Genomic DNA, 15753 nt, shown 5'->3' on the forward strand with positions numbered 1-15753 from the left:
CCACCACATGGAAAAGAAACAGACTTCAGGGGCAGAGATTTGGATGTTGTTTGTCCCAGGTGAAGTTGACAGGGTTAACAATCTCCGAAGTCCTTTCCTCTGCATCATCTCTCCTGCTCGTCCCCACAGAGCCACTTTACAGATGAGAAAACTGAGGCTCAAAGAAGCAAAGCACCTACAAAGGCCCCATGCAAGATGGCCCTGGGACCTCAGCCGGTCTCCTGGCTCCAAATCCCATGGGGTGGCTGGGCAGTTCAGGTGCACGGGTGGTGGTCCGATAGCCACACCTGGCACTCATGCTGAGTGAGGGTAGCCTCTAACTGATGCTCCTATTAAATTGGTGGTAATACTAACAAATCATAGTAGGGAAAGCAATCGGCAAACAATGGGATGAATTCTGTCAGGAAGGTGGAATCCCCGGGCTTCATGCCGGGCCAGGAAGCAGAGCACCTGCACTCCAGGATCTGGAGGGCAGATGAGGAATACCCCGGGGAGGCCAGCCTTCCCTCCTGGCCCCGTGTGCAGGTTGATCTGTACATCACTCATTCACTCGACATGGGCTGAGGGCCTGCTCGGGCCTGGACCTGGGAGCCACACCCTCACGAAAATGCTTGCAGGGGATCCTGGGTTCTTTGGGGTCCATATCACTCTCCCCTCCAGCTCTTCCAGGGCAGCTACGAATCAGCTCCACCCACACCTGGCCAAGGAGCCTTGGTCTGGAGCAGGCATGTGACAGAAGCCAGAGTTCTTCCCTGTGTCAAATGGAAATGAATGGAGGAGACCCCAGCGGGTGGCTTCTGCCATGAGACTAAACCTGGCCAAGGCCAATGCCTGGAGGGCAGCAGGGACAGCAGCAGCAGGAAAGGGCCCCCACCCAGGGTCTGGGAATGCAGCACACCCGCCCTCTGGCCTGAACTGGCTCAACTGACACCAGACTACACTCCCAGCTGCGTTTCTGAGCACCCAGCACACACAGTTCCCACGGGAGCTACCCAGACCCGATCTCATTAATCCCTACAAGATGGGGGGAGGGATTTTACAGAAGGAGAAACCGAGGCACTGGGTAGCTAAGCAGCTTGCCTGAAGTCCAACAGTAATGAAAGACAGAGGCAGGGTCTGAGTCCAAGTCTGGCAGATCCTAAAGCCTGTGTCCTGTGGGCGGGCCACGCTGGCAGTTACTCGTGGAACAGCTACCGTGTGCCAGGGGCCAGGGACCCAGCAGGGAGCAGGAACCCAACCTGTGGAGTTTACATTCCACCGCAAATGTGGGTAGGGAGCAGTGTGTGGGGGGGGGGAGGGCCAAGGGCTCTGTGGGGAGGAGACCGAGGGCAAGGGCAGCCGCCCCCTACAGCATGAGCCCTGCAGGGGGAGGGAGGCTCAGGGGCAGGCTGGCGGGGTGCCCTGAGGCACCCTGCACTGGGAGCACAGCAGGGCAGCCGTTAGGGGCTGGTCTGGGTGGGCTTCACAGGTCACAGGTGCTCCCTCTCACAGGAGGGGGAAGAAAGGGCAAAGGCCAGAGGCCACGTGAGCTGTGAGGGAGGCCTGCCCATCTCCCACGCCAGGCTCTACACAGCGCAGGCTTAGCCTCGGCTCCCCTGGCCGCTCTGCTCAGGCCAGCAGCAGCCCACACCTCATGGGGCCTCCACTTTTGTCAGGGACCAGGCTCGCTGGGCATAGGGTGCAAGTATTTGCACGAAATCAGCCATTCATGAGACTAAAATTAAAAATCTGTAGAAGGTGTTCCTGCCAGGCCTGGGCCTGGGCAGCTCCCTCGGCCCGTCCCGAGGGGTGCCGCACGAAGACACTGGGGCCATGCGCTCGCCCCCAGACCAGGTTCGCACACTGTAGGTGCTGCATCCACGTGGCACCACTGTGTGTCAGCCCCTATACTGACTGTGGGTAGGAGGATTTGGCCTAGAGGAGAAGTCCTACCTCAGGGCATTTGCACTGCTCTTCCCTCTGCCTGGAACCTGTGGACCCTGAAGAGATCCCAAGGACCCCTTGGGCACACTGAAATAAATGTCCTTACACACCAGCCCTGGGCCAGATCCAGTGCCCCCCAGGACTGGTGCACCTACTGTGCCCAACACCATACAGACCTGACCTTCCCTGGCCTCACAGCAAGCCCTCGGCCGGCTCTTCCAACCACCTGCTGGACAGACGAGGCCCTGGGCCTGGGAGGGAACAGGCACCTTGTACACTGTCTCCGCCTCAGTGACAGTGGAGCTGGGATTGGACTCGGGTTCTGGGAGAGGCAAAGCTGGGGCCGCCCTTCTCCTGTCACCCCTCTGCCTGGTCCCGGGGCCCCCTCCTCACATCCTCTGCATTGCCCCACGGACACCTGCCAGGGATGCCCTCCTCACCAAGTGAGGTCTGTCTCCTCCAGGAAGCCTTCCAAAGTACCTGTGCTCCCCACCCTCACCTGTCAGCAGATCCCTGGACTCTTGGAGCGGCCCCTCAGTGACTATCGGCCTGCACAGGCCCCTGGGCAGCCATACCTCCTCCAGCCCCACGGGCCCCTTGCCTCTCCAGGTCTCCTTCCCCACATAGCCACACCGCATGGGCAGCAAGCGCACTGGGCAACAGCCAGCACAGAGGGCCCCAGGGCTCAGGCAGACCAGGGACCCAGATGGCCACACTTGTGGGGAGGGTGAGACAGGCTGGGGCCCAGTGAGGCTGGCGAGGCCCACTGAGCTCTGGCAGAGTCCCTGAGGGCAGACCTGAGACCCAGAACCCTCCGGCCCGCGGGAATCCCCTGTTGGGACCAGCAGAGCAGGGCTGTCCCTCTCAAGCTCCCACATTCTCTTTGTCTCCAGAGCCCCAGCGGGCCTGGGAGTGGGAAGGTGAGAGGAAGCTGCTGAAATATTCAGGAATCACAAAACACATTTATTGGGCAACATCAGCCACCTGCCAGGGGCTTTCACTACTGTAGTCCTCACAACCCTGTAACAGACAGGTTTTTGTCCTCATTTTGCAGAGGAGGAAACTGAGGCTCAGAGGACAGTGGAGACAGCCTCTGCCCAGGTTTGACCCAAAGCCACACTTGGTGCTCACGTCCGCCCGCCTGCAGGGAAGAAGGGGCCCAGGCCCGCGTCAGGAAGGCTCAGCGACGGCAGAGCTCAGCAGTGATGGGAGCTCAGTGCCAGACCTTCACCTCCCCTCCCCAGGAGCTGGTGGCGAGGACGGAGGGCAGCACGGGGTGGAAGGTGGTGCCGAGGCAGGCCTGTGCGTGCCCCTGCAGCGTGCACGCCCGGCTGGCCGTGCGGAAGGTGTATATCAGGACCCGGCCGTCGGCGCTGCCCGTCACCAGCAGCTCTCCGGCTGGGGAGCACTCGCAGCCCACCGAGTAGCCTTCCACCTGCAGAGGGCAAGACGGGGGTGAGCAGGCGCATCTGTTCCTCAAGGCCACGGCTCAGACATGGGTGTTATGCCCACTCTACAGAGGAGCAGGCTGAGGCAAGGAGCAGAACGGGGCTTCATACCCAGTATCCCTGCGGCTGTAGGGCCCTGGCACGGGGCCTGCTTCAAGAGGCCAGTTCAGGGGACTCCTGCTGAAGTGGCTCCAGCCTCATTGACAGCCACCGAGCCCCCGGCCCCTGCGGCCCAGCAAGGGAGGCCTCGGGGACGGGGGGAGGATGTAGAAATGGCCCCATGCCTGTCCAGTCCTGCTTCCGTACCCCACCCCACCGCTGACCTGTCTGTATGAGCCAGCCAACGCTTTCCTTCCCAGCAGTTGGGGCCTGGGGCCAGGACCAGATGTGGCCCAGGGTCTTGAGGAGACACCAGGCCACATGGCATGCAGTCACCCAGGAAATTGAAAGCAGAATCTACCCAGACAAAGGCTCCATGCACCCTGGGGTCCCACAGCCATTACTGGCACTGTCTGGTGGGAGACTCTGGGGCCAGTGCTCAGCATCTGACCTGGGGGACAAGGATGGCGTTACCTTGTGCCCTGCGTATCGCCGCCTTCTGCTCATCCGGTAGGGCCACACGGTGGAGAAGAGGGCCACGTAGTTGCCGTTGGTCTGCGCCAGGAACACAGGCTCCCTGGGATGCAAGGCGAGGCTGGGGCAGGTGTATCTCTCCTGAGAAACAGCAGGGCCACAGGAGGGTCGGAGAAGGCTCCCACTCAGTCTTCCGCCTCCAGCAAACACCCCCCGGCACTCTGCCTGAGGGGCCATGTGTCCTCCCAGGCTTTGGTTTAGGGGCTCTGTATGAATTTCCTGGTGCTGCTATAACAAATTCCCACAAACTTAGTGGCTTAAAATAACACATATTTATTAAGTGACAGTGTTGGAGGTCAGAAGTCTGAAATGGGCTTCCCTGGGCTCAAACCAAGGTGTCGGCAGGCTGTGTTCCCTTCCGGAGGCTACAGGGGGACCCTGTTTCTTCCCTTTCCCAGCTGCTAGAGGCCACCTGCATCCCTTGTGGGACGCTGGGAAAAGGGCCCCAAAAACATCCACGCCCTAATTCCTGAGCCTGTGAATGTCATCTTATGTGGTAAAAGAAAACATCTTTGTAGATATAATGAAGGATCTTGAGATGAGAAGATTATCCTGTACCATTACCCAAATGCAACTGCATTCACCCTTAGATGGAAGCAGAGGCAGATCTGACACACAGTGGAGGTGATGTGAAGATGCTGGCCTCGAGGACCGAGGGATGCAGCCAGATGCCAAGGAATGCCCGCAGTCAGGCAGCAAGGAGGAGCACGCCCTGCTGGCACCTTAATTCCAACCCAACAATACTTACCTTTATTAAGGACTCTGGCCTCCAGAACTGTGAGAAAATAAATGTGTGTGTTTTAAGCCACCACATTTGTGAGAATTCGTTACACAGGATAGAAAACAAAACCACGTGCTATCTCCCCACCTGCAGAGTGAGCCCCTTGGGACAGCCCCAGCCCAGCCCAGGGACCCACACAGCGAAATGCACCTAAAGTGAGGAAGTGAACAGCCAGACGAGAATATAAACGCGTGACCGAGCATCAGCACGCAGGGGTGGGGATCTCACTGCTTGACAGGCACAGCCACACAGAAAACACCCTCAAAACTCCCCTCTCAATCTGGCCTGACATTGCTCTAAGTATTGTCCTTAAGCCACCCTCTCGAAACTAGCCCAAAATCAGAGGGCAAAGGGGAGCAGACAGAATAGTAGCTACAGGCCGATGTGCCCAGAGGATGAGCTCCCTGCCATGATGTTACTGGCTGAGCACCTGCTCACTCCACACACAAAGTGTGGAGATGTCATTGGAGAGCCAATAGCTCAGGCACAAGGTACCTTCATCTGTCCCACTTCTGGTCTCTGCTGGGGCTCTTGGAGGCAGGACACCCTCAGTGGCCAGAAGGACCCCTCCAGCCCCCACCTCGGGCCTGTGCTTCCAGTGGAGTGCACTAGAAAACCGTGCAATGTAGGTGTAAACGGGGGTTTGCTCAGGGTCACTTAGAACCTTCTGAGAACAAGGAAAAGACAGAGAGAAAATGAAGGTGTACACATGACATACTTCATGTACTCACATGTATATATCATGCACACATGATATGTATTTTTAAATTCAGGGTGGGGCACCCAAGAGATGAGTCATGGCTTAGATGAAATCTCAAAAGATGATTGTGATGACGCTGATGGTGATAGAGACGGTCACCATGGTGGTGGTGACAGAGATGGTGGTGGTCACGATGTTGGGGTGGTGACCATGATGGTGGTGGGGACAGAGGTGATGCTGGTGACAGTAGTGGAGGTGACGGCAATGACAGTGAAAGCGTGATGGGCTGCTCCCTGTGCTGGCACTGTGCTATACCCTTCGTAAGCATTCTCTCCCTCCTCCTCCGCACACTACTCTGAGGTGAATAACGCTACCATCCTCAGTTTTCTAACGAGGGAAGTAAGACTCAAAGAGGCTAAATAACGGGCGCAGGGCCCCAACCTTGTAAGTGGTGAAGCCAGGACTGGGACGCAGGTGTTCTAATGTTGGGGCCCCTGCTCTAAACTCCTGGGTCACATCACCTGCCAAGCCACGGAGGGTCAGAAACCCCCTCTGTTCGGCTGGCTGGGATGGCGGTGGGAGGGTAGGAGGTTCTCAGGTTGCACAGCCATCTTCCCCATTGACCTGGATCGGGCTGCCCCCAAACCCTTACACTATGGGGTGGCTGTGCGGGAACAGGAAGCACAGAAGGACAGTTGCATCTGGAAGCTTGCACCAAGCTCTCTGTGCATGCACAAGCCTTGCCTACCCCCATCCTGGAGATTTCAGACAGCTGAATCCCCTCCCATGGGAAGGGGCCTGGGACCCCAGACAGACCAGAACCACACAGATTTGTCCTGTGGCTGAAACTGAGAGTAATGCCAAATAGGGTTTCTCACATGATAAATCTGGTTAGAGATTCTGGCAGAGGTCCGGAAATCCCAGGCAATGATGGTGCGGTCAGCAGAGTCCCGGGTGGAAGCATCTGTGCTGCTCAGGAACTCGTAGCCTTCCCCAATGAACAGGATGTCCAAGGTCTGCTGGACGGTCGCCTTGTAGCCTCTCACCACCTGTAAGAGTAGGCACCAGTCATGCTGGCAGGCCTGGGAACACAGGCAGGTGCCTGCCCAGGGAGGGCCGCCGCGTGCCCAGGCGGTAGGCGGGTTTAGTGAAGGCCACGCTGGGCCACACACACCAGACTGGGCAGCCACAAGCCCCATGTAGAGTCATGGTGCCCTCCCGCCCAGCCCTTGCTTCCCCACCAGGCCAATGTCTGTCACCCCCTGGAGCTACTCTGCGAAACCTCCCAGACTCAAGCCTTGCCTGATGTCCTCCTCCCATCTTCTTCTCCCCAGTCAGAAAGGCCCCTTGAAAGTGCTAAGGGAAGAGCCTACGCCTTGCCCAAGGGCACCTAAACAGCATGATGACATCCATCAACACCAGGGTCATATTTTGTGAGCAGGTCTTGCTTCTGAAGATGTCACATAATTCACAGCTCACAAAGTTCCAGACTACTGTCCCTGCAGGAGTCACAGTAATGCAGGGAGCAAGTGTTCTTGGAGACAGACCATAAAGCCAGAATCACAGAACATATTTTAGCTTTAAAGACACTTTTTATTTTCTTAGTATCATCTCCAGTATTTCATAGCCTCCTGTCTCGTAAACTGATGTTATTAAGTATCAAGCAGTTGTTTTGCTTTCTTTAGAGCATTTTTATCACATTCATCTTCTGCTCTAAAAGTTTTGGCAGGGAGGTTGGGAGGGGTCCCACTACCAGGCCTAACAAGCAGCTCCACTTAACAAACTCACGGAAGGCACAACTTTGCCTTGCAACACTGAAATAACAGGCCAGGCGCCCACCAGCCCTGGCAGAAGCGCAGCACGGTCTCGGGCCTGCCTGCTGGTCCTGGCCAGGCCGTTACCAGTTCCCGGGGCGCCACCATGTGGCTACGGCATAAACACTGTTCTCCAGTCCCTTGGCCCCACCAGTTACAAAATGAGCCATCTTGACAAATTAAAAAAAAAAAAAAAATGAAGTTCATAGCTTTCCAATTTTTCTGACATGTTTCCCATCATCCTCTTTCAAATATATATGTCAAATTCACATTAAATGCAACACTCTATAAATTCAGTTTAGACCTGGGGAAGAGAGGCTAGAGACCCATTCTCTAGATGGGGTACACTGAGGCTCAGGGGATTTGCTCAAGGTCGCAAAGCCAGGGCATGGCTGATCCTCTCCCCACCCCAGGGGCTTCCCCGGGCCCCACAACTCTGTCTTCTGCTGGCCAACTCCTGCCTCCATGAACTCCTGGGGGAGGGTGGGCAACAAATGACTTCCCTTCTCTGAGCCCTTCAGAAGCAGCCCTCAGCTAGGGGGATTTCAGGGTGGATCCCCTGAAGCCTAAAGAACAGTCCAGGGGCAGAAAAAAGAGGCCAGTCCTGGAGGCCTCTGAATGCGGGGCAGAGAGCCAGACTGCCCCGCCCTGGCCGGCTGCTGGCTGCCTTCCTGCAGGCACCAGGATTCCCTTTGCCTGCTTTGCCCTCCCAGAATGGCCCTAACCAGGCATAGCCCCAAGTCTCACAGTGTGGGCTGGGGGGAAGTCCCACTCCCAGCCAGGAGTAGAGGGCTCATGCTCTTGCTGGCTCTGGAGCTGGGGCTGCAGGCCAGTAGGATCTGGAGATGTGACATATCATTGCTGTCCCCAACATCTGCTTTGATGAGTTTGTACAACATTCCAACTTCAGCCTGGTCAGGCCCAGCAGGCAGGCCTGAGACCTTGCTGCGCTTCCACCATGGCTACTGGGCCCCCGGCCCGTTATTTCAATGTTGCAATGTAAAGTACTGCCCTCCATGAGTTTGTTAAGTGGAACTACTTGTTAGTCCTGATACTGGGACCCCTCCCAATACCTCCACCAAGAACAGTGCCATCCCAAGGCAGAATTTGGAATCTATGTTGGTGGGGAGGGGAGGCACCAATGCCCCAATATCATGGCTCTGGAACAATCTCTTTATGGGCTCCAGATTCACCTGCTCCTCCCATCCCCAAAGTCATTCCAGTCTCACCTCACTTAAATCACCCTCCCATGAGCTACCCCATGGCCTCCATGTACCTAGGCCACATCAGGCTTGGATGCCTCCCTTTCCTCTTCTCCCTAAGCCCTCTCCATCACCACAGTTCAGATAAGGAGCAGGGAGTCCAGAGATGGCAGAGGTACCAACTGCCAAGAGACAAGTGGTCTGGCCCAACACACGTCCCTGCATGTGGCCCATGCACTGAGACACTTCTCTTCCCTGGTTGGGGGAGGCGGGGGCACAGCGCAGCCCCCAGAGCCCCACCGCCCACACCGCATGGCTCTTGGCAGGCAGTGCGAAGCTCCCCGGCAGGGCTGAGCTCCCCTGCGGCTCTAACCCCACAGCCTGCCACCAGCCTCACACCTTGATCCCTGCAGGCACTGCCCCAGGGAAAGGAGGAAGATGAGGGCCCACCTTCCACATGCTGAGTGCCCACTGAGTGCCAGTCACTGACTGGGGGACTCACAAAAATTATCTCGGGACAACAGCCCTGAAGGTAGCTTCTCCAGAGAGAAGCAATGTGCCCAGGAGCTGTCAGCCTGTCCACAGCAGAACTCCCCGCGTACCCCTGTCAACACACCACCTGCCTCCCAAGACAAACTTTTCGAGGAGAACGAAAAACGTTGTTCTGTACATTTTCTGAGAATGGATGGAAATGGCCCAATTCATTAGGGTGTCATAAAAGCGAATGGCCGGGAAACAAGCCGTGTTATGGGCGATCCCTGCCAATAGTGCGGCTGTAAGTGGAAGGCTGGCCTTTGAAGGGAGTGCCGCCGAACATGATTTACTCACCTGCACAACTGCTCGTGCCCCGGGAAAGAGCAGAGGAGCCATTTGTGCGTCTAGCTGGTGGGTTTTATGGCAACCTTAATTACACCAACAGCTGGCGCATCCCATCCCAGGGCGTAGCATGGTGCCGCTCGGGCCTAACTAGCTGGACCCAAAAGGGACCCTTGCTCAGACTCTTGGCAGTCGTGAGCCCTGTTGGATAAGCAGGACTTGGTCCTGGGGAAAGTAGAAGATCGATCATGACGCTTTCAGGGTGATGAGAACCACCAATGTCCCTAAAATCTGCCCACCGCTTGGCCTGCCAGCAAACCTCAGTCACTGTGGGATGCTGCGGACTTGTCCAAAAGCGTAACTTTCCCTTCCTTGGGTTCCTGCTACCTCCAGGATGCAGGCTAGGCTCCAGGGGGTGCAGGGTCGGGGGTGCAGGCTAGGCTCCAAGCCTGGCCCAGCTGCCAAGTGACTGTGTGCCCAAGGGAGGGTCCCTTCCCATTCTGGGCTTAGTTTTTGAGTCATCGCCATGAAAGGCCTAGATTGGACAACATCTGAGCCTCTGAGCCTCTAAGTACTGCTGGTCCTCAGAAAAAGGAAGACCTGGGGGGTGGTGCCAGATCTCCCTACCCCATCCTGCCAGCCCTCTGCACCCAGACCTGATGGAAAGGAAGAGGGAGATGCTGCTCTGGCTCCCATGGGACCCTGTGTTCCTGTGCTCCCTCAGCAGCCCATCTTGGCCACCTGCCTGGACCACAGGACTGTGAGGTCCCGGGACAGATGCTCTGCCACTCACATTTCTAGGTCACCCTTGGCCAGTGCTGGGTCTGTCCACTGCAGGCATCGGTAAGGTGTGTGAAATTAACAACTAGATAAGTGAATGAATGGACAAACAAATGGATGAATGAGCAAAAGGTCGACAGCTTTAAAAATGCAACAACATAGGGGATCTGGCTCCCAGCAATATCCTGGCACTTGGGGCTGAGACAACACACTGAGCCTCTGCCACTGGCTCCACCAGAGCCCCCCGGGGAGATGACATTCATTCATAGATTCACAGGTCCCTCCTGTGCCCCTGAGTATGCCAGCCCCTGCTCTGGCCTGGGGACATGGAGACAAAGGAAAGCTGCTCCAAGACCACAGTGGGGGAGGGGAGCAGAGCAGGGGAACTGTGCTCAATGCCTGGTTGTCAGGAGAGCCCAGAGGCTGCCGAGGGGCTTCTCCTGGCCCCTGGATGAACAGAGGTGAGGTGCCAAGTGGGAGGACCCAAGCTCTTGGGCAGACACCCTGCGTACCTAAGCCTAATGGCCTATTACTGGCCGTGTGACTTTGCGCAAGTAACTTACCCCTCTGCTCTTCAGTCTCCACACCTATAAAGTGGGGATAATAGCAGGACCTCCAGCTAAGGGAGTAAACAAAGGTGACATGTCCAGCTAAGAGTCCAACACATAGCAGATGCTCATAAACCTTCTCTTCCCAGGCCAGGCAGAGCTAAAGTCCCCAGGATGGAACTGTGAGTTCTTGGAAAAGTTTCTTCTCCCCAGATCTCAACTCCTACATGAAATAAACGGACTAATCTCTTTAAATGCTAAGATGCAAGGCAAACTGGAGGGACAGGCACAAAGCTTTTTTCTGTGTATTAAATTCATACAAGTAAAAGTAGCCAATCACATGGGATAGTGGCTATCGAAAGTGTCCCACTGATACATGCGAAAAGGAAGTTTACATTAAAAAAAAGAAACCATATAAATATGGAGGAAAACATGAATTTCTCTACAACCTGGCACTTGGGGAAACTTTCCCTGTATGACTCCAAAGCCAGAGCACTAAGAGAAAAGATGAATAAATTTGACTACAAGAAAATAATAATAATTTTAAAAATATACTTTTGTATGGCAGAAAGCAAGTAAATAAATGAATAATAAATAAGGAAAGTAAAAATGGCCAACAGGAGAAGTATTTGCAGCTTATATTACAGTCAAAGGTTACTATCCGTAATATATAGATAGTTTCTAAAAATAGATGAAAAAGACCAACAGCTCTACAGAAAAATGGGCAAGAGAAGTGACCAGAGCTCATAAAAAAAGACATGGTCCTTCTACCATAAAAAGAGCAAGACAAATTTAAATTACACAGAGATATCACTTCTTACCTATCAAATTAGCAAAATCCAACAGTTTGGCAACAGCCTCCATTAGGGTATCAGGTATCTATGCACTGCTGCCAGAAATGCAAAATGGTACAATCCCTGTGGAGAGGATTTGGGCAACTTCAAGTAAAATAACATGCATTGTTATCAGCAATACGCATGATCCAGCAACCCCACTTCTAACAACTGATCCTAAACTTACACTGGTAAAATCCCCAAAACATATAAGCACAATGCCACTAAAAGCAGCATCACTTGTGAAAATAAAAAAATTGGGAATAACTCAATGTTCATCAAGAAAGGACTGGCTGAATAAGCTTTAGTATATACACACTCTGGACTATTATGTAATCGTAAACATGAAGAAGGACTATCTCCCTATCCTGCTATGGGGTGATCTCCAAGATATGTTGTTCAATAAAAAAATACAAAGGCAGGGGTGTGGGGGAGTGTGTAAAGTATGTAGAAGAGAAGTGATATGAACATAAGTGTATGAGTTTGCTTCCATTAAAAAACAATAAAAGGATAAGCCAGAAATGAAAATAAGTAAATAAATAAGATTACCTCTAGAGGAAGGGAGGGAACAGAATGGGGCAGACAGGATTATAGGTAGAACTTAGATTATTTCTCTAAATGTACCCTGCTTTGCAGATGTGACCCTAGAACAGGATCACAATTTTTTTCTGTAAAGGGCCAGATAGCAAGTATTTTAGATTTTGTGGGTCACATACAGTCACTAGTTCATATCCTTCCTGTGTGCGTGTGTATATGTGTGTGCTAGCGCTGGTCAGAAATGTAAAAACCATTCCTGGCTCAAAGCCCCATAAAAACAGGTCATAGGCCAGATCAGGCCCATGGGCTGTAGTTTGCCAACTCTTTCTCTAGACTAATGTACATATTTTATTAAATTATACAACAAAATTAAATTAGAAAGCAATCTCTAAAATGTGAAAATAAACTTAAGCAAATGAAATTAACCATGTATTGATTTGGGAGCTTAGCCATATAAATAAGATTTATTTTAAGAGACTTTAAAGCACAGTAATTTAATGGTAGATCCTTAGTTGAATCTACATTATTAATAGAAAACCTGTAATTTGATTGTAAATCCTAACTGGGTATACATTGTGAACAAAAAGGACTGTAAGAAATCTTAAACTTTTTTCAGTCATTTTATTACTAGTGTCAAAACATATAAAAATAATTGTGTAAAGGCAGATAGAAATAAAAAATTTTCAGTGTTAGAGATTTTAAAACTAAATTTTATAAAAGATATAAAAATAAAAAGTAAAAGAAAAATTCTGTAATCCTAAATTTGAATTGGATAAATCAGTATAAACAACAATATATTTTTATCTTAACCATAAAAATATTTCCTAGCTCTGTCCACATAAAGGGCATAGAAACAACGAGCAACCTCAGCACTCAGACTGTGGTTCCCAAACCCAGCTAAACTGATTAGAAGTGACATAGAGGATAGATCAGAACATTGAAAGTTATTATAATTCCATAACATATGTTTAAGAAGGTAGAAGAGAGATTGCCCATGGTAAGCAGAGGCACTGGGGATACATAAAAAACTAAAATCAAACTAGTAGAGATAAAATATGCAATGTTTGAGATGAAAAATGCATTAGAGGGGAGTAACAGCAGATGAGACACTGCAAAAGAAAACATTAGAGAACCAGAAGACATAGCAATTAAAATTAATCAACATGTACCAGTGAGAAAAAAATGCTGAATTTAAAAATAAACAAAATCTAATGTTAACTCCAAATGGAGTAAACCCAGTATGACCTCTCTCCCCACCCCCTATAAATTACAATTAAAAACTCTGGACAAAATTCAAACAGCAACTACCTGAAGACTCTGAAAAATAAATAATAGCAGAAGAGTTGGGGAGGGAAGTCAAAATTTGAAGAAAGACCAGTATAGCAGATGAAGTTCTGAGTTTGTTTTTGTTTTTGTCTTTTAACCCCTGACACTGACCGAGTGGATTAAGGAACTACATTGTGGGCATAGATAGCAAAAACTCTGAAATAAATTCATCATTCTGGCCAGATGACCAATCTGAAGAAAAAGTGAACAGAGCAATAGGGACCTATGAGTTAACACCAAAGATATAAATGGAGTTCTTAAAGGAAAAGGGGAAGAGAACAGTGCAGAAAAAGAATATTTAAAGAACTACTAACTGGAATTTACCCAAATTTGGTGAAAGACACAAATTTATAGAGTCAAGAGGTTCTGCAATGACAAAGATAAATTTAAAAAAACAAGCCCTGACACATCTCAAACTGTTAAAAACCTCAAAGAAAAAATCTTGAAATCACTCAGGAAAAAAATTAAGAATTACAACGTAAGAGAACAATTATTTGAAATACTATAGATTTCTCATCCAAAACTATGGAGGCCAGAAGAAAGTGGAACATAAGAAGTGGTGAAAGAAAGGAGCATCAACCGAGAATCTTATGGACAGCAAAAATATCCTTCAGGAATGAGGATGAAATGAAGATCTTCACAAATGAGGGAAAACTAAGTGAATTTGTTGTCATCAGCAGACCTGCTCTATTTAAAACAAATGCCAAAGGAAGTTCTTTGGGTTGAAGGGAAATAATACCAAAGGAAAACTTGGAACTTCAGGGATGAAGGAACAGCAAGAAAAAATAGGAAATGAGTGGGTAAATATAAAAAAATTATGTTTCTCCACTTACGTTATTTAAAATATGTACAAGTATTGAAAAAAAAATTATAACATTGACTGGGAGGGGGATCTTCAATGTATGAAGATGTAATCTGTATCACAACTGTAACAAAAAAAGTAGACAGCAAATAGACCTCTCTGGTTAGAAGAATTCTACATTTTACTTGAAGTGGTAAAATATTAACAATACCTAGAGATGTGAAAATATATGGGGCATTGGAAAGAGTCTCCCAAAGAGTATTACCTCAACAATGAGGCAAACGTAGCTCTAGACCAAAGGCTGTTTGGGTTCCACCAAACAAAGCCTAAAGCAAGCCTCAAAAAGATCAAACAGTTTCAAGCAACACAACTGCATCCAAGAAAAAATATAAAGGAACAACAAAATATTAAGCACCCAAAAAGTAAAATTACAATGTTTGGCATCCAATCAAAAAGCACCATACTGGAAAGAGGCAGGAAAATGCCTCCCATAATGAAGAAAAAAGCCATCAAATACAAAGAGACCCATGAGTGACACAGATAACACAGTAAGTAGAGAAGGACAATATAACAGGTGTAACTCTATACATTATGATGAAGAAAGCAGAGGACAGCACGAGAATGTTAAGGATAATACACATGTAAGATATTTTTAAAAGACCCAAATCAAACATGTAGCAGTGAAATAAAACAACGTCTGCTATTTATAGCACATTAGAAATTACGTAAGGTATGACTGGTAAACTTGAAGACATAGAGAAGAACACAGCATCAGTGAGTTATGGAACAAATCCAAAAACCCTAATATAAATGTAATAGGAAAAAAGGGATGGGGAAAAACAAAAATTGAAGAAATAATGATCAAAAATTTTCCAAATTCAATTAATATATAAACCCACATATAAAAGGAACTAAACAAAACCTAAGAAACATAGAGAAAACTATACCAAGGCACATCATTTAAATTGCTTGAAGCCAATAGTAAAGAGAAAAATCTTAAAAGCAGACAGAGAAAAAAGATACATACAGAGGAACAAAGATTAGAATGACAGCAGACTTCTCACTGGAAACAAGGCAAGTTAGAGACATGAGAGCAACATGTTTAAAGTACTGAAAGAAAAAAGAAATTATCAACCTAAAATTCTTTACCTAGTGTAAATATCTTTTAGACAAAAGACAAAGTTTTTTTCAGAGAAATGAAAGCTGAAAAAATTTATCACCAGCAGCCCAAAAATACAGGAAATGTTAAAGGAAGTCCTAAAGGCACAAAAGAAGTGGAGGTTCTAAAGAAATAATTGTACACACATTGAAAAGAATGCTGTAAAACTTTATCATTCAAAGACAATATGATCATGTACATGGAAATTCCTAAGGAATCTATGAAAAAGCTATGAGGACTAAGAAGTGAATTTAGTGAGATCACATGGTACATAGTCAATATACGAAAGCTAACAGTATTTCTATATACCAGCAACAAACAATTAGAAAATAAAAAATAAAATTCCACTCACATTAGTATCCAAAACCACAAAATACTGAAGAAAAAGTTAATACAATATAGTAACATTGAACACTGAAAACTACAAAACACTGCTGAGAGAAACTAAAGG

At 49.4% G+C, this 15753-nt stretch overlaps 1 protein-coding gene across 9 annotated transcripts in view; it reads right to left on the reverse strand.

The window, feature by feature from the left end:
* Positions 1–2865: 2865 nt before the first annotated feature.
* The window catches only part of WDR25 (WD repeat domain 25), a 131548-nt gene continuing 118660 nt past the window's right edge, over positions 2866–15753 (reverse strand). For all 9 annotated transcript variants that reach the window (XM_045560584.1, XM_045560600.1, XM_045560635.1 and 6 more), the window contains 3 exons: positions 6364–6534; positions 3945–4085; positions 2866–3358 (listed from right to left, as the gene is read on the reverse strand). In XM_045560584.1, the coding sequence (XP_045416540.1) occupies positions 3137–3358; positions 3945–4085; positions 6364–6534 (534 nt within the window). In that variant the 3' untranslated portion in view covers positions 2866–3136. The remainder of the gene's footprint in view (positions 3359–3944; positions 4086–6363; positions 6535–15753) is intronic.

This window comes from Lemur catta, chromosome 1 (assembly GCF_020740605.2).
Source record: "Lemur catta isolate mLemCat1 chromosome 1, mLemCat1.pri, whole genome shotgun sequence".
Classification (NCBI taxonomy): domain Eukaryota; kingdom Metazoa; phylum Chordata; class Mammalia; order Primates; family Lemuridae; genus Lemur; species Lemur catta.